This window comes from Petaurus breviceps, unplaced genomic scaffold, assembly GCF_028583685.1.
Source record: "Petaurus breviceps papuanus isolate PSGF00001 unplaced genomic scaffold, PetGlider_PUasm1.0 400, whole genome shotgun sequence".
NCBI lineage: Eukaryota > Metazoa > Chordata > Mammalia > Diprotodontia > Petauridae > Petaurus > Petaurus breviceps.
This window is the reverse complement of record NW_027186316.1, coordinates 38,122-63,458: the sequence shown is the minus strand read 5'-3', so window position 1 is coordinate 63,458 and position 25,337 is coordinate 38,122. Positions and strand designations below refer to the sequence as shown.

Here is a 25,337-nt window from a genome sequence, read left to right as displayed (position 1 = left end):
TCATAAGGGGAGACAGAGAAGGTGGCAGGCGAGTGGATCAAAGCCCCCAAAGGGAAGCTGTAGAAGGAGCTGTCCCCCCAAGGGCAAAAGGGAGAATGGTAACAGGGGAAAAGGACTTTTAGGAGTTGAACTTCAGGTGGGGCTTTTAAAAAGGAGCTGCCCCTACAGCATCCCCCCCCCCCCCCCGAACTTTTTTTTCTTCCATTTCTAGAAGGAGCTGCCCCCGCTGCCTCTGCTCTTCATGGGCCCATATGAGGACTGGTGCTGGCTGTAGCTGCCGAAGCCACCAAAACCGCTGCCGTAGTCGCTGCCGCCATAGGATGCCCCGCCGTCTCTGCCGCCACTGCCTTTGGACAGCTCATTCTGGTCTCGGCCACCGTCGCGGCCTAGGCCGCTGCCACGGCCGCCCTGGGAGGGCCTGGAGCCGCTGCCGGGGTGGATATCCTCCTTGGGCACGGCCTTCTTCACCTCCATGCGGTGGCCCTGGATGAGATGGAACTTAACTACCGCGGCCTTGTCTGCTGCGTGGTGGCTCTGGAAATAAACGAACCCGAAACCACGTTTCTTGCCCGACTGCTTGTCGACCATGATTTCCACCTTCTCCACCGGGCCGAACTGAGAGAAGTGCTCCACCAGGTCGCCCTCGGCCACGTCCCCTTTCAGGCCTCGAATGAATAGCTTCTTCACCTTGGTGTGGGCGCCAGGACGGGCTGAGGCCTCCCGGGACACGGCCCACTTCAGCTCGACCGTGTTGCCGTCCACAGCATGGGGCGAGGCAGCCATGGCGGCATTGGCTTCCTCCACGTTGGAGTAGGTCACGAAGCCAAAACGGCGGGAGAGCTTTGTCTTGGGATTCACCACCACCATGCAGTCCGTCAGGGTACCGAAGGCCTCGAAGTGGCTGCGCAGGCCCGACTCACTCGTCTGCACATTGAGGCCGCCAATGAACAGCCTACGCAACTGCGAGTTCTCCATCTCTGCAGCCTCGGCCTTCCCCTCGCCAACTAAGCGCTGGACTGCTCCGCGGACTACAGCTCACTTCGCTCAGGCCTCACTCCGGGAGGGGATAACGGAAAGCGGCACGTGAGGGGAAGTGGAGGGAAGAGGAAGGAAGTGGGGGAGGGAGGGGAGAAGGATACGGTCACGGGGCCAGCCGAGGATGGGGGGGGGGAGGTAGAAAAAACCCAGCCAAGGCCTCCCCGCCCTGCTGGCTCCCTCAGCCGTCGCCTCCGTTCCCCTTTCTGGGAACCACACAAAGAGCTCAAATGATGATTGGTTGTTGGGGATACATTCCTGTGATTTCATCCATGTAGAACATTCCCTATATGGAAACTTTTCTCACTGAAAATCAATAATTTCTCTGTAATTTAGACAATTTCCTAGGAAGCCGAGAGGTTGTACATGTGTAGTTACACAAAACGTATTGACAGTAGTTATAGTGTGAAAGAATAACTTTCATCTTATTTTTTGGATGTTATCCCTTTCTATTAAATTGATCCTGTGACCTCTATGTATACATGTCACATATATATATACTCACTTATGTATTTATACACACACCCTTCTATACATACATATATGTGTATTTTTTTCATCAAGAATACTTGAAAGTCATCTATTTCATTGAATGACAATATTTTCCCCAGAAGCATTGTACTCAGTTTTGCTGGGTAGGAAATTCTTGGTTTTAGTCCAAGCTCCTTTGACCTCCAGAATATCATATTCTGAGTCCTTCAATCGCTTGGTGTAGAAGCTGCTGGGTCTTTTGTTATCCTGATTGTGTTTCCACAATACTCAAATCGTTTCTTCCTAACTCCTTACAGTATTTTATCCTTGATCTAGGGACTCTGGAATTTGGCTATAATATTCCTAAGTGTTTTCTCTTTGGGCACTTTTTGAAGAGGCGATCAATGAATTTTTTCAATTTCTATTTTGTCCTCTGGTTCTAGAATGTCAGGGCAATTTTGCTTGATAATTTCTTGCAAGATGGTGTCTAAGCTCTTTTTTGGATCATGGCTTTTAGGTAGTCCAACAATTTTTTAAAATTTCTCTCCTGGATCTATTTTCCAGATCAGTGATTTTTCCAGTGAGATATTTCACATTACCTTCTATTTTTGAATTGTTTGGATCTGTATTAGAGTATCTTGATTTCTCACTAAGTCATTAACTTCCATTTGCTCCAATCTAATTTTGAAGGAATTATTCTCTTCAGTAAGTTTTTAAAATTCCTTTTCCATCTGGCAAAATTAGCTTTTTAAGGCATTCTTCTCCTCACTGGCTTTTTGAGTCTCTTTTGCTATTTGAGTTGGTCTATTTTTTTGTTTTGTTTTTTGAAAGGGGAAGGTAGGGCAATTGGGGTTAAGTGATTTGCCCAAGCAAAAAAAAAGCACACAGCTAGCTTTGTGTTAAGTGTCTGAGGCCAGACTTAAACTCAGTTCCTCCTCACTCCAGGGTGGTGCTCTACTCACTGTGCCACCTAGCTGCCTGAAGTTATCTATTTTTGAAGGTGTTATTTTCTTCCGTATATTTTTTGATCTCCTTTAGCAGGTTGTTAACTTGCATTTCATGATTTTCCTGCATCACTCTTATTTCTCTTCCCAATTTTTCCTCAGCTTCTCTTACTTGATATTTAAATCCTTCTTGAGCTCCTCCATGGCTGGTAACCACTTCATATTTTTCTTGGATGCTTTTGATGCAGGAGTTCTCACTTTGCTGTCTTCCTCCCACAATGTGCCTTGATCTTTTTTGTCCTCAAAAAAGGAATCTATGATTTGATTACATTTCCTGGGCTTGCTCACCTTGATAGTCAATTACTTGACTTTTGAGTGCTTTGCCACAGTAGAACTCTGCTTCCAGAATGGAGAGAGCTTTGTCCCAAATCACTGGGGTTTTCACAGCTTCAAGAGCTATTAATTGGGTGCCTTCTCTACAGACACTACAAGCTCTGGCTTCCTGGTCACAGACCCCAGGACCACCACTCAAGACCATGATCCAGATCCAAGCAGGTTAAAGCAAAAGCAATTACCCTCTGAATGGTTGCTTGGTCCCCCTTAAACCTGTAAGCCACGAGCTGCTGAGATATCCAGGAAATGGCAGCTGCACAATAGCCATGCCTGCACTGCTTCTGGCCCTGGGGGTAGGGGCTGGACCGTGCTCTCAGTCCCCCTGTTCTCACAAAGTTCCACACTGACCTTTTATTTTCTTTTTGGCATTTATGGGTTGATAATTCTGGAAACTTCCACAGCTGCTGGTGATTCTCTCTCCTGAAGTCTGCTCCTGGCTGCTGCTGGTTGGAACCTCCTTGTGTCAGATAACCACACTGCTCATGTGGTGCTGAGCTCAGCTCCCAGCCTGGTGCGATAAATCCTTCCTGTCGGCCTGCCGGGCTTCTTTCGATGGGAGCTTTGTTTCTTTTTGTCCCTTTGTCGGTTCTTTAGCTCTAAAGTTTGTTTAGAGTCATTTTTTACATGTATTGGAAGTGATTGGAGGGGAGCCCACACCACGTTTGTACTTCTATTCTGCCATCTTGGCTCTACCTATCACATTATTTCTACTAGGGAGTTGGCAAGGTTATTTAAGCATAAGAAAGACAAGGGAAGGAAACTTGAGGTCTTGGGAGTAGAGTATAGGTTTTATTTAGTCTCTGCTCTCTATGGAAAGTAAGAACCTTAAACGGAAGGTAGTATTTAGGAAGTGAATTGTTGACTAAAAAAATGTTTACATATTGTGGAATAGTAGTTGTTTTTTTAGAACCTTGGCTTAAGATAGAAGAATGAGGGGCTTTGGGCTGTGGCATAATATATTTGAAAAGACCTAGGAAGAATAGATATGCTTGGAATCTGAGTGAGCTTCTTTGAAGGATTCCAAACCAGAATGCATGGAAAGAGAGAATATACTAGCCACATTCTCCTTGGTAATCGAGATGCCCTAGGGAAGGATGGCAGGAATAATATAGGGAGAAGAATAGCAATTAAGCTGACTAGTAACCCATAGGAGGCTGTGACAAGGAAGAAGAAGGAGTAGCAACTATAGGCATAGCCTCTGTAGCAGTGAACAGAATGGGAAAAAATAAACCAACTAGATCTTAACATGAGGAAGTGCATATGGTTTCACCGTTATCACTGAATCTTGGTATGATGTGTCTCATGACTGAAGTATGTCAGTAGAAGAGTACACCTTGTTCAGAGAGATCAAATTAGATGTAAGAGGCAGTGTAATTCAAGTAGGGATGAAGTCTTTGAAAGTCAGCAAGATAAGCCCAGCACTGGTCATCTGGAGGAGGATCACAGGAGGGGAATGGTGGCAGTAGAGTATAGTTCTCTCATACCAGTCAGGGGGATTATATGAGTCTTTTTCTGATAGAGATCACAAGGCTGGCATAAAGTCAGGATAAAACAATGAAAGAGGACTTTATTGATTTATATGTTTAGAGGATTCTTTCTTTTTATTCTTTTAAAGGTTGTTTTAAATAATACACACAGTAGGTAGAACATTGGCGTTGATGTCAGGAAGATTTAAGTTAAAGTTCTTCCTCTAACACATATGGCTCTGCAATCCTGGCAAACAACTGACCCTCTCAATTCTTTATGCAGCTCTTTAGAATCATTCCATGATCTTCTGACTCTAATTATCTATACTAGTTATTTAATGCCTAATTATTACCACATCTTTATATTTTCATTTGAATGCACATATAAATTTAATATACATTTTCTAAATTGTACAGTTCTCATCATTAATTTAGGGTGGCATTTTGCAGATTGCTTGAAACACACATCCATTCTTGATGACTCACAGTCATCACTATCAAAATCGATTGTACTATATTTGGTTTTAGATTTCAATGAAATTCATACAAAGATGACCAGGATGGAATATAGGACTGAACAGATACTAATACCAGGAAAGCTATAGGTTTTGATTTCTTGGGAAAAAAAATCTACTTCCTTTTTAGCCATTTGCCTCTTTTCCATGAAAGTGCAAGTCATATCTGACTAGGTAGTATAACATGTCCCCTTTTATGCAAAACTTATTATTTAATCAGAACCAAAAATCTTTTCTGTCTTCTCATCCTTCGGAAGTTTATCTTCCCTGCCCTTATCCACATCCCTTAACTTGTCACAACTTTTGAAAGTAATATCATTTCTATTTCACATAACAGAATGTGTCATAACAACTAAACTTGGGAGAATTTCGGAATATTACATTGGAAAGCTATATGAAAGCCATCTAGTTCAACTCATATTTAACTAAGAATCTTCTCTTCAACATCCCCAAGGATCATGCATTGTTTCCATGAGCCCCTCCATTCAAGGGCAGCTCCCAACCTTCTGAGGTAATCCTTCCATGTATTGAGAGATTTAATTGTTAGCAAGTTTTTTTTTTGCTTTTTAAAATCTGTCTTTTGATACCTTCTATGTTCCTACCTTTGTCCACAGGGGCACTTCATACCTTTGAAGATAGGTACCATGTGACTTTAATTCTTCTTTTCTATAGGTTCACCATCTTCATTTCCTGTATGGCATTATCCTGGTCATTTTCCTCCAATTTTTTTTTTGCACCTAATCAATGTTATTAATCAAATGTAGCACCAAAAACTGAACAGAGTATTCACGGTGTAGTCTCATATTCTGTGAGATCACCTTTCAAAGGCCCCTAAGATAGTATAAATAGACCGGCAGGCTCAGAAAATGCTTCCTAATCCCTTCACTAGTCTCTCTTCCTCTATATGTGCAATCTTTTGCCAAGACCTGTCAGTTCACCTTTGCAACATCTCTTGAATGTACCCCCTTCTTTCCTCCCATACTGCCAGTACTTTGGAAAATAAAAATCTGCTGGTTGATCTCCTTACCCCAAGTCTCTCCCCATTTCAGTCCATCCTTCAATTAACCACTAAAGTGATTTTCCTAAAATGCAAGTCTGACCCTAACACCTTCCTACTCAGTAAACTTGTGGTTCCATATTATCTCAAGGATCAAATCTAAAATCTTCTGTTTGGTGTTCAAAACCTTTCATAACCAACCCCCTCCACTTTTTCAGTGTTCTTATACCTTACACCTTCCTCCAGTGTTCAAGGAAGATTGGCACATCTAGTGTAAGCTCTGCCAAGCCCTTTTCAGGGCTACTCATCTACCTTTGATGTCCACCTGTCACTCAAACTCTCAGACCCTAGTAAATCTTCACCTAGTAAAGCTCACCATATGGGCTAAACCAGGTTGAGGTTAACTGACAGACCTCAAACCTTTCAGTGAATTAGGGGAATGTTCAAACATGTGAAGACTTCCCTTAGTGGAATGGATGGATGAAAACAGTTTGTTCCAATGGTAATGAATGTGGCTGAAGCAGGCACTGTGGAGTGTTTAGAGCTTGGTCAGACATTGAAGATGCCAAGGTTATCCACTGCATCCTGAGCCAATGCCAGTCATCTTGACTGTTGTCTTGCCAGTAGACTTTGATGGCTCTCAATGAAGATGGGACTGATGACTGCATAACTTTGCCTGAATTAATCCAGTTCACTGATGTGTCATGACATCACCCCTTCAAGAATGAAGGATGAATAACAGCAACTCTTTGATCCAATAACCCTGGCCTCCTGACTGTCCCATGGGAAAACACTCCATCTCTCAATTCTAGCATTTTCATTGGCTGTACCCCATGCCTAGAATGTTCTCTTTCCTCATCTCTGCCTCCTGGTTTCTCTGGCTTTCTTCAGACTCCACTTAAAACCCCACCTTCTACAGGAGACTTTTCCCAAATTTTTTCTAATTCTGGTGTCTTCCCTCTGTCCATTGTTTCCTAATCAACCTGTACATAGTTTGTTTGTACACAATTGTTTTCTTGCTGTCTCCTCCATTAGTTTGTGAGTTCCTGGATAGCAAGAACTCTCTTTTACTTTTCTTTGTAAACCCAGAATTTAGCACAGTGGCATGTAGTAGATGCTTGATTGACTAAATAGATTGTGCAAAGTTGTTTGCATGTCTTCATTTCCCACACTTTTTCTCCCATTAGACTGTGATTTTCAAGAGTGTAGGGATTGTTTTTCCACCTATTTTTTGTATCCTCATCACTTAGCACAATGCCTAACATACAATAGGCACTTCAGAAATACTTGAAGGGGATTCATATGAAAATCTCTATTCTGCTTGGTACCTGAGGGCATAACTAGAAATTTTGGGTATTATTTACAAAGATGATAATTGCTTTGTGGAAACAAAAATCATAAAACGAACAAAAACATCTCTCTAATAATTCAAGTAGAGTTATCCAGAATTGGAATGGTGTGATTCCAGAGATGGTAATGCATCTCCCTTCATAGATTATTTTCTTTAAAAATGTTTTATTGATGTTCTTTGTCTTTATACCATATTGATGAGGTGATGGGACCTGGACCCCTAAAAGGAAAAGACAATGTCCTTGAAAGCAAGTCAGACCCTGAATTTTTCTATACATTTCAGCAGCCCAGATCTCTGGTGTCTCCACCAAAGGCAATGGACCACCCCAGCACACCTAGATCACCTAATTAGCTTACCTGATATTACTTTCAGTATTGCATCTAGCCCACCCCAGACTACTTACCACTCTTTAATCCCTACAGATCCTGTCATTGTCCTTTTTGTATATAAGTATCAGTATCACTCCCATTAAGTTGCAGGTTCACTAGGAACCCTGCCTGCTTCTGTTGGTGTTACCATAAACTTTGCCACTTTGACTGGAAGAAGGTTTGAGTGTGTGAATTCTTTCCAGGAAGATGCCACCCTGTACCCTGACATTTCAGGGTTTCCAGCAACCCCTAACCGCATCAAAAACCATTTTCTACCTACTCCTCAAGATTGAATCTTTGTGGTGAAAAAAACAAGCATAAATTTTCCATTACATAAATCAATTTTCTTTCCTAGCTGTATTTCACTCTTCTGCTATGAAGGAAGAAGTCTACTTCTTTATTTTTTCTATAAGATCTTCTGGTTTGCCCTGTATTCAGAATTGAATTTCTTTTTGATTAGTGGATTAAAACTCAAATAGAAATTGAGGCCAATAAACTGTTTCTGAGGTCCCAGTGGCCACATATTGTCTTAGAAAACCACATTTGAATATGATCTGTGTTCTGATGTATTTTTATTTATTTTGTTTACTATTTCCCAGTTACTTTTTAATCTGGTTCTGGCTATGCTGGGGATGATTTGATGTTGTTGTTTAGATGGCTTTTTCTCCATGGCTGCAGCCCTTGGTTGTATTGTTATTTTGGTTCTAATGGCATCATTTTTCATAAATCCTTCTAGGTTTCTCTATATTCTTCATATTTGTCACATTTGATTGTACTGGAATCCTCTATTACATACATATGCAACTGATTTTGTTTATGCCATAGGCACCTACATTGTTTTTATTTTTTTTTATCATGAAGTATGCTGCAATGAATATTTTGGTATTTATTGGACCACTGTTTCTGAGTTTGACTTCCTTTAGATTATTCCCAGTGGGATCATGTGGTCAAAAAGTATAGATACGTTAGTAACTTCTCTTGAATTAGTATAAAAGGAATCTGAATGGTTATAGCAATTCATTGATAGCTTTGCCAACACTATGCTATTAGTATATCTATCTTCCCACACCACTCAACAGTTATTTTCAGTTTTTATCTTTACCTCCTTGTACAAATTGAGGGGAAACCTCAGTTCTGGAGTTATTTTTAATTAAATGAGTTTAATTTGTATATCTCTTAATAATGTGATTTGAAGCATAATTTCATGTAGTGAGTTACGGTTTTCAGATTGTCCTTTCAAAATTGTCCCTATCTTTTGTTCACTTATCTATTGGGATCTAGCTTTCAGTGTTAATTTTTATATCACTTGCTATGTTTTGGCAGCAGGTTTTATTAGTGATGTACGATGGAAATATTTTCTGTTTATAATATTTCATTTCCAATTTATTCTCCAATGATTTTATTCACATTGTACAAAGTCACCTATTTGTACTGACTCAGAGAGACTCTATTTGAAAACCTTGTTTAGAATTTGAGCATGTGGCAACTCTCCTGCATGAGATGACAGTGCACCTGCACAGTGATTTGATCTCTTTATAATTACCAATCAAAATACTTAGGGAGGAGCTGAGATAGGTAACCCCATCTCCTCATAATCCATGCAAATACATTTGCCCTTGTATGGAAGTTGTTTACTCCTATTTATAAAAGCATAGAGCAGTTTGAATTCCTGGCCAGCTGTGCTCCAACCCAATCTGCCTCGGTGTGCCAACAAACTCCTCTGTCTCATTTCCTGTGTTTGCCTTATTTGACAAGGATGAGGCCCAAACCAAGGTTTTCTTTTAACAATGGGGAAGCTTTAATTTTTCTGTAGTTCAAATTGCCCGTTTTATCTTTAATTATAATTTTTATTATTTCTTTCATTAAGAATTTTCCTCTCAGTTATAGTTGTTAAAGCTACCAGAACTTGTTCTAAGTTTAAAAAAATGTTTATAAATTTTTATGCATTACATATATTATTTTGAGCACATACTGTATAGTGTAAAATACCGGTCTAATTATAATTTCATATAAATAAAAAAAATTTTCCCCAGCATTCACTGACAAAAAGGAATTTATTCTCAAGCAATCTCTACTCTCCCATTTATCAAACACTGGACTATGGTTTATAATGCTTCTAGTTTTATTTAATCAACTCCACAGATCTAATTTTCTCTATTTTAAAAATTAGCATTAGTTTTGATGACGGCCGCTTCATACTATATAGTTTGAAGTCTGGTAATATGCTGCCCCCTTCATTTGCGTTTTTCTCACTATAATTTTTAAAATATTTTGGAATTCTAAAAAATATTTAATTATTTGAAATGTTTTTGTTAATATCTTGTCTACTTTACCTGTAAATTAATTTAGGAGGTATTATGCATGGCACAACCGTAAGTATTGTATATCTTTTCAATTACTTGATTCATTTTATTTCTTTAAAGAGTGTTTTAGCTATGTTTATATAAATTTGTGCCCATTGATAGGTTTGTTCCGAGTTATTTTATAATATTTTAATGGAACATGATTTATTATAATTTCTTATAGATTTTTTTTCACACATATGTAAATATATATGTATATAAATATGTGGATCTTTGTATATATGTAATGCTTATTGTTGTTGTAGATTGATGTTGCATCCTGAAACCTTACTATAACTATTGATGATTTCATTTTCTTTGTTGATTTTCTTGAGTTTTCTAAGAATACCATCAGCTTATCTATAAATAGGGATAGCTTTTTGTTTTTGTTTTGTTTTTTTGCTATTTATGCCTGTGATTTTTTTTTCTTTTAGGGATATATTAGGTAACTCTAGAAATATGTCTTTTAAGACTAAGGGCATATAGCATCCTTGCTTTACTCCTGTTACTGGGAAAATCTCTGTTTCTCCATTTAAATCAGTGCTATCTCTTGCTAGCATACAAAATATAAGCTTGGTTTGATATTAAAGAGGGGCCTTTTCAGACCTTTGCTTTTTAGTTTTTAGTCTCAATGACTGCTAAATTTTGTCAAACCCTTTTATTGAATCTATTGATGTAATTAAGGTTGTTTTTGTTGTTTATGTGATTAATTTTGCTAATTATTTTCCTAATATTGAACTGTCCCTACATCCTAGGTATGAATCCCACTTTGTCATAGTAAAATATTTTCAGCATTTCTGTCATATTCTTGTGAGGATTGAATTTAAAATCTTTGCAACAAAATTTATTCATGACATTGGTTTAAAATCCTCTTTTTCTGTTTCACTCTGATTTGAATATCAGGGTTATACTTGTTTCAAAAGAGGTTTGACAGAATACTCTCTGTATTTTGCAGAATAATTTTTATAGATTAGATAAAATTCACTAATAAACCTCTCTGACCTGTACATAATTATTTATAGGTTTTTATTTGTACCTTGGCCCAAACATTAAGTATGTTGTTAGTCTCCATTTATATCTGCATCTTTTCCCCATGTTTTCTTTTTATTAATAATTTATTTTATTGTGTTAAAATTGACAAATATGGCATTTATTACATTTGCTTTTTACATTTGTTTCTGTGATTCTTTCATGTCTTCTATAAGGAACAATTTTTATAGGTATGATAAGTTATTAAGGAATATGTGTATTCTTTCATATTCCCTTTCAGAAGTTTTCAAGAAACATTTGGATGGTCATTTTTCAAATATGTTGTAGAGGGGGTTGTTGCTGAGGTACAGGATAGACTACAGAGGATTTCTGAGGACACTCCCGGTTCTAATATTCTGTCATTTTTAAAAATAAATAAAACTTAGAAAAACATACCTGTCTATGAAAGCACAAGTCAGGTAGCAGAAAGGATAAAAAAGAGTAGATGTTTCAAGCTGTAAGAATTGGGTGGTACTTTTTTCTAGATAACCTTGATTCCTAGAAAGTATTGTTAGGGCCCAAAGAAGAATATCTTTCTCAGTAAGAGTACAAATTTTTGAAATTGGTATTACATGCTAATTTCTTCATACATGTATCTCTTATATATACACCAAAACATTGGAACAAATTTTTTGAACACGGAATGTATTAATTTAAATCCTAAAAAAAATAATGAGGTGAAAGAATGGAGGGTTGATCTGGAAAGGGGGATGCTGTGACATGATTTATCAATTGTATAGAAATAATGCTTTTCATGAAACTGAAAAATGAAAGGGCATAACAGAAATGAAGATGATTTTCTGGAGGATAAGAAGACAAAATTTAAGGATTCCTTTGGTATTTAAGAATAGTACTTGAAGACATAAATATTAGGTGATAGCATCCATTCTTTCTGAAATCCTTGACTCTTTGAGAACTGGGGTTCAGACCTGAATCAGTTTGAATGACTACCTTAACATGTCTCGTGCTGCTTAAAGCTACTGAGTTTTCAAAACGCAGCATGACCCATTCTCCACCCCCCAATAGATAGATACAGAGATAGCTAGAGCTATAGAAATAGATATGTTGTTTTTGTTGAATTATTTCACTCTTTGTGACCCCATTTGGGGGCTTCTTGGCAAAGATGATGGAGTGGTTTGCCATTTCCTTCCCTAAATCATTTTAGGGATGTGAAAACTGAAGCAAACAGGATTAAGTGACTTGCCCAGCATGACACAACTACTAAGTGTCTGAAGCCAAATTTGAATTTAGGTCTTTCTGACTTCAGGCTTGGTTTTCTATCTACTTTGGCACCCAAGTGCCCAGAAATAGATATAGATATATCTTTTAATAGGATACCTAGGTTTTGCAGTGGATAGAGTACTGTGCCTGGAGTTAGACCAAATTTCAAATCCAGCCTCAGACATTTATTACTTGTGTGACCCTGAGCAAGTAACTGAATCCCTGCCTTAGTAAAACTGGAAAAGGAAATGGTGAATTACTGCAGTTTCTTTTCCAAGAAACCCCCATGGATAGTTGGTCCACGGGGTCATGAAGAGTTGGACATGACTGAGCAGCCCTATCTTATAATAGACATAGACATGTATAATCAAAGCCACATCATTCCTATCTTCTATACATGCTGCTCTTTTAGTATTATGCCTCAGTTTTCTACAGTGGAAAGAGGCCATTGGTGGCCCAGTGAATAGAATGCTGGGCCTGGAGTTAGTAAGTCCTGAGTTCACATCCAGCCTCAGAAACTAACTGTATGGCACTGGGTAAGTCACTTAACCCCTCTCTGCCTCTGTTTTCCTGTCTGTAAAATGGCAATGATAGTAACAGCACCTGTATTAAGGAGTTGTTGTTACAGTGCCTAGCACATAGAAGGTTGCTAAGATAAATGCTTATTCCGTTACTTTCCCTCTCCTTCCAGTGCTTCCAAAGACTGTAAAACGTAGCAAAGTCCTCTGAAGCTCTTATTTAAATAAGACTTAGCTGGCTTTGTTAAATGCCTAAAATAGCTATATTCTACTGGTTAATGAGTGAGGAACTACTGAGTCATATAGGACCCTTTCACTGAATGCCCCCAGACCACTCTACTCTTTGGTTTTTGTCCTTTCCTTGTTGATGAGTCTTCAGACTGTTACTGATTTTTCTTCCTTTCCCATCATTGCCGTATCTGAACTTCCAACCCCCTCTGCAATGTGCTACCTCAGCTATTTTGATGTGTTTTTTTTTCCATTCCATTTCCTTGCCTAAAAGGAAAAAAAATGTTCCTTCTTCTTATTCTTCCTCCCTAAGCCTTGAGCTGTGGGCATTTTGTCATGTTGGGGTTCAAGGTTTCTACTTATCAGCTACCAATAAGTGTAAATCTTTCATTTTGATGAGCTACCTAGAGGGGCCCATCATATCATTTGATATCTTTGCATTTTTAGCTCTTTAACATACTTGGAAGTATTTTTGATTATTTTATTATTATTATCAATAATAATAACAATGGTTATTTATGTGCTGCTCTAAAGTTTAAAAATATATTACTTACATTATCTAGTTTACAATTTGGGCTACAGTAAAAAGCAGGGGATCTCAACCTGTAGAGCAAAGCCTTTGCTTGGACATTTTGTGTATGACTTGTGTACACCTAAGGTCCATTGAACCATATTTTCTTAGTGTGTAAGCTATTCTCTGCTAGTATGTTAAGTATTTTTGAATAATTCATCTACTTTTCTGGGTCATGGATGAACAGTTAAACATAAGATTAAGCAGACATTTCAGCAAACATTTATTAATAGATATTAACCTGTTTTGAAAAGTTATAGTACTATACAAATGTGAGGTATTGTTATCTTTTTAGTTTACTTAAGTGATTGTTTAACGTAGGAATTGTTGCAATTTATGAAGGTGCTTACTTTGTTCTCAAAAAGTTATTTGAGCATTGGGAAAACCTGGCTCCATAAGAAGGAACACTGCACTTAGTGTTCCGTATAGAATGTTATTATTAATAATGTTTTGGTTTGCCTATTCGAAGTAGATACTTCACCCCCATCCACCCACACTTCACTGGGAAGGATAAAGCAGAATCATAAGGTGATTTAATCCAACCTCTAACACAGTGCAAGAAAATCTCATAAATAGCCTTTTCCAGATTATTATTAAGACTAAATTTTAATGCTTCCAGCATTAGGGACCTTACCACCATATAAGGGAGACTGCTTTATTGTTAGAAATTGCATTAATTAATATCAAATTTGAAATTGTCTCTTTATGCCTCCTATCCATTGGTACCAACTCTTTACTCTGCGCTCCAAAGAGTCAGTTTAATCCCTCTTCCAGACAGAATGGCCTTCCCTTTTTCAAAGAAAGCAGTCATGTTCGCTTTATATTTTCTCTTCTCTCTACCTATTGTACATTTTTCCACTGCACTTTGGCCCCTGGAATTTTGATTTTTTTGAGGTTATGTTGTGCCATGATTCACATTCATATTACTATAATTAGGACCCAGGGGAGGGGAAACATTAGGGACAGGCAGCAGCTTGAAATGATTTCAAGTGTGACTAACTTTCTAAAGTGCAGATGATCTATCTCTTTCCTCCAGTTTTCTTCTGGGCTGGGGTTAGCATTTATGTAGCACACACACTGCCAAGTTTGTCACTTCTAAGTGCACAATATCTCTTATATGCTCATCTTTTTTCCAGTAATACTGCTACCTCCCTAGTGTGGGCTATCGTGCCTGGACTATTTTTTCCCTATTCAAGTTGCAAAAAGGCATCTGGTAGTGCAATGGATAGAGTGCTGGGCATTGAGGGAGGTCCTAAGTTCAAATACAGTCTCAGACATCTACTAACTTTGTGACCCTGGCCAAATCCCTTTACCTCTGTTTGCCTCAGTTTCCTCACCTGTAAAATGAGGATAATAATAGCACCTACCTTTCAGTATTGTTATAAGGATTAAATGAAATAATATTTGTAAAAAGCACTGAACACAGTACCCAGTACCCTGTACTGAGCACATGGTAGGCCCCGTGGTAATGCTTATTTCAGTCCTTTCCCTCTCATCTAGTCCATCCTCCATTCAGCTAGTTGCCACAGTGATTTTCTTAAAGCACAGGCCTGACTGTGTTATCACTTTCTTTAATAAAATCTCCAGTGGCCTCCAATTACCTCTGGAATCAAATGTAAAGTCTTTTGTTGGACACTGAGAATCCTTTACAGTCTGGCACCTTCTTACCTCCCCAGTCTTCTTATACTTTACTACCTGTCTTAACCCTCCCACTCCCGTATTCTGTAATCCAGTGGCACTGGCCTCCATGCTGTTCCTCCCACAGGACATTCTTTCCCTAATTCTGTGCCTTTCACTGGCTGTCCTATTCCTGGACCATTCCCTCTCCATGCTTGAGGACAAAGTCCAAGTTCTTTGCTTTGCTTTTCTCCAGTGTTTAGCACAATGCTTGGCACATAGGAAGTACTTAAGAAATGTTTATTAACTGCTTTGCCTAAACTAGAGAATGTCTGATGCCCATCCAATGATATGATTTCATCTAGACAATAGGCATTCTTGATCTATATGTTGTCAAAATATTTGACATAATATATTGTTGGTCTGATTTCTTTCTAGTTTGCATGGCAGCTCCATGGTTTTCCACGGTAAATGCAATCAGATAAGCCACCCCTGAAGATCTTTATCTATAAGGAATACTCTTTTCTATTTGGATTTAATGCATTTATCTTTTGTAACAATGACAAAATATGACTTTTATACACGACTTTAGTGGTCATACACCTAGGATTATTCAGCAAATGTATCTCTATAGTTGTATCTGTAAAAGAATATCTTTTCTTTTCTTAATATATGTTTGGGAGACATGCTGTGGGGAAAGACCACTTTAAGCACAGATTTTACTCTACTCAGTCGTGCTTTTTTGTAATCAACAATTCACAGAAATCTTGTGTTTTCTACCACTTAGTCTGCTATACAACTATAAATTTGTGGTCTGTTACAGAAAATCAGATGTAGAAGCCAGACTCTTCCCTGACTGTATTTTAATTGAGAATATTTAAGACTGATCAAGATTTTAGAGAGATAAGAAATTGTGTATAGGTCAATAGTTTAGGTAAGGAGTCAGCAACCTACTGCTGGTTTGGCCTACACCAGCTGTTTTTATGTGGGCAGTGAGCTAAGAATGATTTTTGCATTTTAAAATAAAGTTTTATTATATTTACAGCAGGCACACCTAGAGCCCGGGGAAGGACTCCTCTTTCTTACTGAGAAGAAAACTTTATTTAAAAATATAAAAACCAATCTTAGCTCATAGACCATACAAAAACAGCTAGTGTGGGCTGTACGGTGCTGATCCCTGGTTTGGAGTATCTGTTCAGTTGCTTTATTTTGGTGATAATATTGTCCATGATCTTTTTTTTCTCTTAGAATATATTCCTCTTAGAAATACCTTCAGTTGATTCCTGGGTGCCTTTAAAATTATACCACCTCTCATATAAATTTCTTCAATACGTACTTCTAACATTAACAATAACAGCTCACATTTATAAAGCATTTTCAGGTTGACAATGTGCTCTACACATAATAGGTCCCTGAGGTAGGTTTTGCAAATATTATTTTACAAATTTAATTGATGAGTAAAGAAAGGCCTACCTGATTCAAATACCTTGGGGAAAGATTCATATTAATGTCTTCACACATTATGTAAAAGAAAATGTGTTAAAAGTTATTCTCTGTATACAACATTTCATCTCCAGCCTCCATGCTTTTGTAAAGGCTATGCCTCATGCCTGGAATGTTCTGTCCACCTTAGAGAAGGGCTGAATCTTAGAGGAGACCTCTCCTTATCTTTCTAGCTATTGAATCCCTCCCAGTTCTCTAAAATTATTTTGTATGCATCTTGTAATGTTGTGTCTGCACATGCACTAGTCCTTTTGTGGACTATGAGCTTCCTGAGATAAAGGACTTTTTCATTCTTGTTATTGCATCCCTAGCACATAGCACAAAACTTGCCACATATGTTGGTAGGTGCTAACTAAATGCTAGTCGAAGGAGTGAATATAATGAAGGCACTTCTTGAAACTGAGAAAAAAGACTAACTGTCAATTCAAGACCATTTATTAGGCCTTTACTATATGGCAGGCCCTGTGCTAAAGATGACAAAAGCAGGCATTCTGGGTCAGAAGGTAGGGGGAAGCAGTAGCAACATGGTGGATGAGAGGAGAGAAGTGAAGGAGTGAACGTGGCTAGACTGGCCAATTCCTCAAAATGCAAGTGCCTAGAGGAACTCACCAATCAGGGAAGGGGGCCAGAGGGGTAGAAGGGCAGCTGAGGTGGGGTGGAGAAATCCAGAGAATAAGGAACCAAGCTGGGAGAGAAGTCAAGTGACAAATGTTTTAGTTCTTGTAGGGACTTTTCAAAATAAAAATATTCACATTTTACTAAATTTCGAGAGTAGATGCACAGAATTCGGATAACTCTAAACATTTAGAAATTTTCAAAGAATATTTCTCATACTCTTTAAGATAACAGTCTGTGTAATAAAAGATTTTCCTTGTCACTGGGGAAAACAAAGTAAGTGTGATAGAGCTCTTAACATTTCTATGTTGTAAGATCATTTAATTTCAATATATTTGCATATCATAATCATAATACTTTAAGTTTCTGTCATTGATCCCCAGAGTAGCACCACAGAGATCATGTTCTCTCGCTCTTACCTAGAGCTTAGTTCCCATTTACAATATCCAACATTTGCTTGAAGACCTCCAGTGATGGAAGCAGCCCATTCCATTTCTGGAGAGCACTACTATTTAGGGAGGTTTTCCCTTCTTTGTTCAGTGAGTTCAAGATTTTGCAAGAATGTGAGGGCAAAATAAAGGCAAACGCAATTTTAATTTAGAATGATTGTGAAAAGGGAGAAGGAAAAGGTGTGAGTTAGAAATCACCAATTGTCCTTGAGCAAGAGTAACCCACAGCCACAGCAACCCCAGTGATTGTCCAGGTGATGCCTCACACATATTGGTATCATAGCTTTGACAGTGCTCACAGAAAAACCAGGGAGCCCATTTCCTTGAAGGGTATGGGGGATTGCAGTCAGGAGAATCTTCCAGCTTACAGTGACTGGCACAGCTTACGCCCTTAATAAATACTTGTGGATTTACTGATTGACAAAGATGGCTACCATCCAGGTGCTAGGTAAAGACCATATGCTTTTAGGGTAGAGCTTATAGTATGCAGAGACTGGTTAGTTTTTTTTTTTATTTTTCTAGTTCTGTAGATCTTATTCCTATATGTTGGCTGCCTGTTTCATACAGTCCCTTGAATGAAAGAGCTGAAGAATGTAAACCCATGTGCTTCTGTAGAGCCCATATCTGCCTCCCTTTCCCTTCTTTCCATGAGTCTCAGTTCTCCTCTTCATGGTCACAGAGAATAAATCCATCATATCCTTCTTCCTTGTGACCATCTTTCAGGTCTTTGAGGCCTACAGGAGAGCTTCAAGAGTCATGTGATCTAATGAGGAGGCTGAAGCACAAAGGGATTATGTCAATTGTCAAGCTCATACAGCAAGATGCTAATAATAACGTTAGAGTTAGATTTGACATAGCACTTTAAGGTTTGCAAACGCTGCCAATATTATCTCATGTGATCAATGATCAATTTGTTCAAACAATGCTGAGAATCAGATGCAATAATTATTCCCATTTTTACAGTTGAGAAAACTGAGGCAGGCAGAATTTAGATAAGTTGCTCAATGTCACAGAGGTGGGATTTGAACTCAGGTCTTCTTGACTCTGTGCCCAGTGCTCTAGCCGCTGAGTCAGCTAGCTTCTGCAGCTAGATAGTATATACCTAGAAGTGTTATTCTTTAATTGTTTCATATGTATAAATTATGTGTCCCCAACCAGAATTTTTACTTTTTGAGAACAAAAGGTTATTCTTTACAACATTTGCAAATCCCAGGGACCCAGCATATTTGTCAAACTAAATATTCTGTACAGAATTTCTCTTGCATTAAATTTCATTCATATTATCATAGACATTTATCTGAAAGGGACATTAGGGATGATCTCATCCAATCCTTTGATTTTACAGGTAAGGACACTGTGTCTTTGACAAAGTAGATAAGTTGTTCATCAGGTATCACCTGACTGATGAAGGACCCCTCCCAGTTCTCTTGACTTTGAGTCTAAACACACCACTGTCCCCCATTTGAATTTTATAATAAAATTAAGACTTTAAAAATAAAATGCCTTTTACAATGTTTAAATATTAATTCTATCCTTTCCACTGATTTTGATATGATTAACTTTCTATAAAGCTTCACTTATTACATTTAATAAATGTTAGTACATTTCTATTCGAGCCCAAATTAATTCATCTATGAGAATAGTCATTGGTTTCTCATAAAATCAACAAATAAGCCAACATCATTCTCTCCACTGATTTTGTTGATTGACTGTTGAAAGTTGACAAATGAGCACAGGGTAATAAATGACCTTTAGGCCTTCTGATTGACCATAGCAGTCCACTGACCAAAATAACAACAATAATAATAGTTCATATCTACATAGTACATGGAAAGGTTTTTTTAAACAAATTTCTCTCATTTCATCATCACAATAAATTTGTGAGGTAGGTAATACAAATATTATTATCCCCATTTTATCAGTGAAGAAACTGACAGGGAAATGACACATTTGATACAAAATGTCATACATATCGGTGTAATTCTTTCTAATTTCTTTCCCTCTGCCCTACACCACCCCATTTATGCATACTCTCACTCTGAAATTCCTTCTCACAAAATACTTGGATTTACTTGTTGAGGGGGAGGGACTGTGGGATTTAGCTTTAGTTTTGCTCCTCTACCTGCACTTCTCTTTCTTTAAATTCTGTTTACATCTTTATTTGTTGGGAGCCAAAGAGGCCTGATCCAGGACTTCAGATAATTACCTTGATATCAGTGGACCCGAATATCAAAGACCTCTTTGAGAAGCAACTTTTCCTCAAGTTAGCTCCTGAGTTCTGTGTTCTGGGTTACACTTACAAGGATGTTTTTGAATTCTGAGATCAATAGGCTATACCCGAAGATTTTAGTTATTGAGAACCAAAATATCTGACTCTGAACTCAGGTATCTTTAGGTGGTCAGCTCTAAACGTGATGACTTTTGAGGATTGCAGCTTTGGCTTTGAAGTTTGCTCTCAATTGTATCCGTTTATGACTGCGGCTGGATTAACAGGTACCTGAGGCCTAGATCAAAGGTCTTACCCTAAGACTTTAGTCTCCTAGATAACAAATCCTTATAAAATTATCTATTTTGTGCTACTTCCAGGATACAACAGACTAGGTAATGATTAGAAAACTTGAGTCCCCTTCCTTTGTCTCTTTTGCTCTATGTCCTGAGAATCAATAAATGGAGTTCATCATTCTTCCTTGAACTACCCACATGGCCTGGTCATTTCTGATTCACGTCTCTGAATTATGCTAAGTGCTGGACACTGAGCAGCCCACGTCATTTATTCCCTTATGGACTTTTAAAAAAACTTCTAAGAAATGTTAAAAAAATTTTGCCAATCATTTTTTGAGTCCCAAATTCTTTCTCTTCCTCCTGCCCCTCCTTTACCCACTGAGAAAGCAAGTAATATGATATGCAGTATAAATGTGATATCATGCAAAACGTATTTCTCTATTAGCCATGTTGGAAAAAAACAAGAAAAATAAAGTTAAGAACAAGGTACTTCATTCTGTACTCAGAGACAATCAGTCCTCTCTCTCTGTAAGTGGACATCATTTTCCCTCATGTTCTCCTGCTCATTGTACACCGCAACAGCAACATTGTGTGATGATTAACAATGATAGACTTAGCTCTTCTCAGCAATACAATGATCTCAGACAAATTCCCAAAGACTCCTGATGTATAATGCTAACCACATCCAGAGAAAGAACTATGGAGTCTGAATGCAGATCAAAGCATACTATTTTCACCTTTAGTAATAATATAGTTTGACATATGGTACTGCTGGGATGCTTTTCTTCACATATTTTTTTTCATTTGACTCATCCCCTTGATATTCCTGACCTTTTGCCCTTCCAGATGAATTTTATTATTATTTTTTCTAGACCTGTCTTTATTTGTGCGAAAAGTGGTTTGTAATCCTGTTCATGTAGTTCCTGGGTCTGTAGTTATTTTAAATGAAATTTCTCCATCTCTTCCTGCTGACTTGTGTTGATAAAATGGAAATATAGACCACTGATGTGAATTTATTTTATATAACTACAACTTTGCTAAAGCTGTTAATTGTTTCAACCAGTTTTTTAGTTGATTATCTAGGGTTCTCTAAGTATGCCATCTGTAAAAAGTGGCAGTTTTGTTTCTTTATTGCCTGCTCTTATTTATTCAATTTTTTTCTTATCTTATTGCTATAACTAGCATTTCTAATGCAATATTGAATAATAGTGGTGAAAATGGAAGCCCTAGCTTCACTCCTATTCTTATTGGGAAGGTTTCAAGTTTATCTCCATTACAGATACTGCTTGCTCTTGCTTTTAGATAGATACTAATCATTTTAAGATATTATGATACTAGATGATATGACTTATTTAAATGACACGAGTCATTTTAAGAAAGACTTTATTCCTATGTTTTCTAGTGTTTTAAATAGGAATAAGTTTTATATTTTATAAAAAGCCTTTTCTGCCTTTATGAATACAATCATAGGATTTTTGCTGTTTTTGTTATCAACATGGCCAATTATACTTTAATTTCTTTTTTTAATCAAATGCTTTATTAACTTCTAGTTTACATTGGTCATTTCCACAAGGTTTTGAGTTACAAATTTTCTCCCTACTTTTCCTCTACCCACCACCCCAAAATAGTGATGTCACTGGATATCCCCTCCTCCAATCTGCTCTTGCCCATATCTTCTCCCATACCCCCTCCAACTTTCCAGTAGAGCATGGTGGATCTCTATGCCCCAGTGCCTGTGTATCTTATTTCCCAGTTACATGTAAAATAATATTAATAATAGTATATATATATAATATTTTAAATATTTGATTTTAAAACTTTGAATTCCAGATTCATTCCCTCCCTCCCTTGTCACCCACCCTTACTGGGAAGATAAGCAATTCAGTACAGGCTGTACATGTGTAGCTATGCAAAACATTTCCATAGTGGATATATTGTAAAAGACTGACTACATTTTCCTCCCTTCTATGCCACCTACCACTTGTTCTATTCTCTACTTTGACCCTGTCTCTTTTCTAAAGTGGGTGCTTCCAACTTCCCTGCCCCCAGCCTGTCCTCCCTTCCATAATCCCCCCTCTCGTCCCCTTCCCCCCGACTCTCCTGTAGGGTGAGATACCCTATTTAATGTGTATGTCATTCCCTCCCTAAGTCAAATCGAATGAGAATATGGTTGACCCATTCCCTTTTGCCTTCCTCTTCTTTCCCTCCACTGTAACCATTTTCTCTTGCCTCTTCTATATGAGATAGTTTACCCCATTCTGTCACTCCCCATCTCCTTTTGTTATATTCCTTTCTCACCTCTTAATTTCACCTTTTAAGTATCATCCCTTCCTACTAAAACGGTTCTGTGCCCTCTATCTATGTATGCCTGTACACATATATACAAACATTCACATATGTATTCATATGCCCATATACCCTCCTATATATATGTATGTGTATATATAATATATATATATATGTGTATATAACATATATATGTATATATATTTCTATTTCCTTCAACTATTCTGATATTGAGAAAAGTTTCATAAGTTATAATTATCGTTATTCCATGTGGGGATGTAAGTAGCTCAACTTTGATAAGTTGCTTATGATTTATTTTCACTGTTTACCTTCTCTTGCTTCTTGTATCTGAATGTCAAATTTTCTATTCAACTCTGTTTTTTCATCAAGAATGCTTGAAAGTTCTCTATTCCACTGAATGACCATATTTTCCCCTGAAATATGATACTCAGTTTTTCTGGGTAGATGATTCTTGGTTTTAATCCCAGCTACTTGGACTTCTGGAATATCATATTCCAAGCCCTTTGATCCCTCAGTGGAGAAGCTGCCAGATACTGTCATGTCATGTCATACTGTTACTTTAAGTTACAGTCAAGTAACATGTCATACTGTTACTTTAAGTAAGTTGACATGAAGTACCAGTGCCATGAATGACTCTGGTCCAGTCAGAAGTGACGGACAATACACAATGTTTAATGTAAAGGCATGTGTAAATACCTAGGGTCAGGTATGGTGTTTGGAAAGACCCATGGGAGCTGTCCATGCTTACAGGGGATTGTGGCTCCCATTGGGCACAGTCAGGTGGGCTCCCCCATCCCACTAGTGAATCAACCTTGGTGATCAAACTGGCTGGTCCTCTGTGGCTAAGGCTGTCTGACCAGTGGACATAACCAGGGACTTTTAAAATATATATTTTAGAAGGGTGTAGCTGTGTGTAAGGGGATAGTTTGCAGCCTTATTTGGGGTACACACACATAGTGTTAGCTCAGAGAGTACCTTGGGACCACCTAAGTTTATCTTCATGAAACTTATGCCTAGAGACTGTAACCAGTGGGTGTGACTACAACTATGATAAACTTACATGCTTTATATTTTGATTTATTTATTTTTAGTTTTCAACATTTATTTCCACAAGATTGAGTTACAAATTTTCTCTGCATCTTTCCCCTACCCCCATCCCAAGATAGTGAGCCTACTGAGTACCCCTTCCCCCAATCTGCTCTCTCTTATATCCACCCCCATGCCCTCACTTAACTTTCTGGTACAAAAACTTGGATTTCTATACTCCAGTGCCTTTGTATCTTATTTCCCAGTTGCATGTAAAAAAACCATTTTTTTAACATTTGTTTTTAAGACTTTGCTTTCCAGATTCTTTTCCCTCTTCCCTCCTCACCCACCCCCGCTGGGAAGATAAGTAATTTAATATAAGTTGTACATGTGTAGCTAAGCAAAATGTTTCCATAGTAGTTATATTGTGAAAGACTAACTATATTTCCCTCCATCCTATCCCACCCCCCACTTATTCTAGTTTCTACTTTGACCCTGTCACTTTTCAAAGTATGTACTTCTAATTACCTTCTCCTCCAATATGCCCTCCCTTATATCATCCCCCTTCTTATTCCTTACCCCCAACTTTCCTGTGGGGTAAGATACCCAAATGAGTGTGTATATCATTCCCTCCTTAAGCCAAATTCAATGAGAGTAAGGTTGACTCATTCCCTTTCACTTTCCTGTTCTTTCCCTCCATTGTAACAGTTTTCTCTTGCCTTTTTTATGTGAAATAATTTACCCTACTGTGTCTCTCTTTTTCTCCTTCTCTCATTATATTCCTCTCACTTCTTTATTTTATTTTTCGGTATCATCCCTCTGTATTCAACTGATCCTGTGCTATTTACTTCTTTATATTAAAGGTGTAATTTTGCTAAAAATGGGAGGAAGACATTGCCTTGCAGTTACATTCACACATGATTTGGGGGCTTTAGGGATTTCCTCACACCTGACTATCAACTCTTTTTGGAGGGAATCGTAGATTTTGCATTTCTCCTTTTCGGTCAAGCGCATAATATGCTTCAATCGTTGACCCTTGCTAGATTTGAGTTGTTTTTTTTTTTTACTTTTGGAGGGCAATTGGGGTTAAGTAACTTGCCCAAGGTTATACGGCTAGTTTTTTATGTGTGTTTTAAGTGTCTGAGGCCAGAACCGAACTCAGTTCCTCCTGACTCTAGGGTCGGCGCTTTACTCACTGTGCCACCTAGCCGCCCCAAAAAATCATTCGTTCATTCATTCATTTATTTTGCTTTTTGGAAAGGCAATTGGGGTTAAGTGACTTGCCCAAAGTCAAACGGCTTGTTAAGTGTTAAGTGTCTGAGGCCAGATTTGAGCTCAGGTTCTCCTGACTCCAGGGCCTGTGTTTTATTCACTGCACCACCTATCCTTCCCTTAGATTAGAGTTTTGATAGGAGTCATCTAACAAACTGGGCACTTCCCTTAAGGGTTGATGTGCCAAATGGAAGAGAGGAGGTGATGGAAGTGGTTGTGCATTGTTGAAAGCATTGACAGAACACACTGGGAGCAGTCTCCTTTGGCAAGTAGGATAATTACAGAGGATAATGGTGCAATCCCTTTCTCAGTAATCCATTCCCTCTTGACCAATTTATCAGTCCATCATATCTTGGGCTCATCTCTTAGGCTTCGAAAAGACTTCCTGATGCAGCCCTCTAGAGACATCTGAGAAACCAAACAACTCCTTTGGAGATTTCATCCATTCATTCATATACTGGAATGGATGGGGCTTAAGAACAGCTTCTTGTAGATTTCCTTCTCCAGTGCAGGTCACCTGCCCAGATCATTTTTTCTGTTAAAATCTCTGATGGAATAAATCTGAATACAATTTAGTACAGTCCCTTCAAGTTTTCT

General features: G+C 38.1%; 1 protein-coding gene across 1 annotated transcript; it reads right to left on the bottom strand.

Annotated features, from left to right (window-relative positions):
- Nucleotides 1-207: 207 nt before the first annotated feature.
- Nucleotides 208-975, bottom strand: LOC138170958 (heterogeneous nuclear ribonucleoprotein A0-like). The gene has a single exon (XM_069100378.1). It carries the CDS (start codon nt 973-975, stop codon nt 208-210), a length of 768 nt encoding a protein of 255 aa, XP_068956479.1.
- Nucleotides 976-25,337: the final 24,362 nt, after the last annotated feature.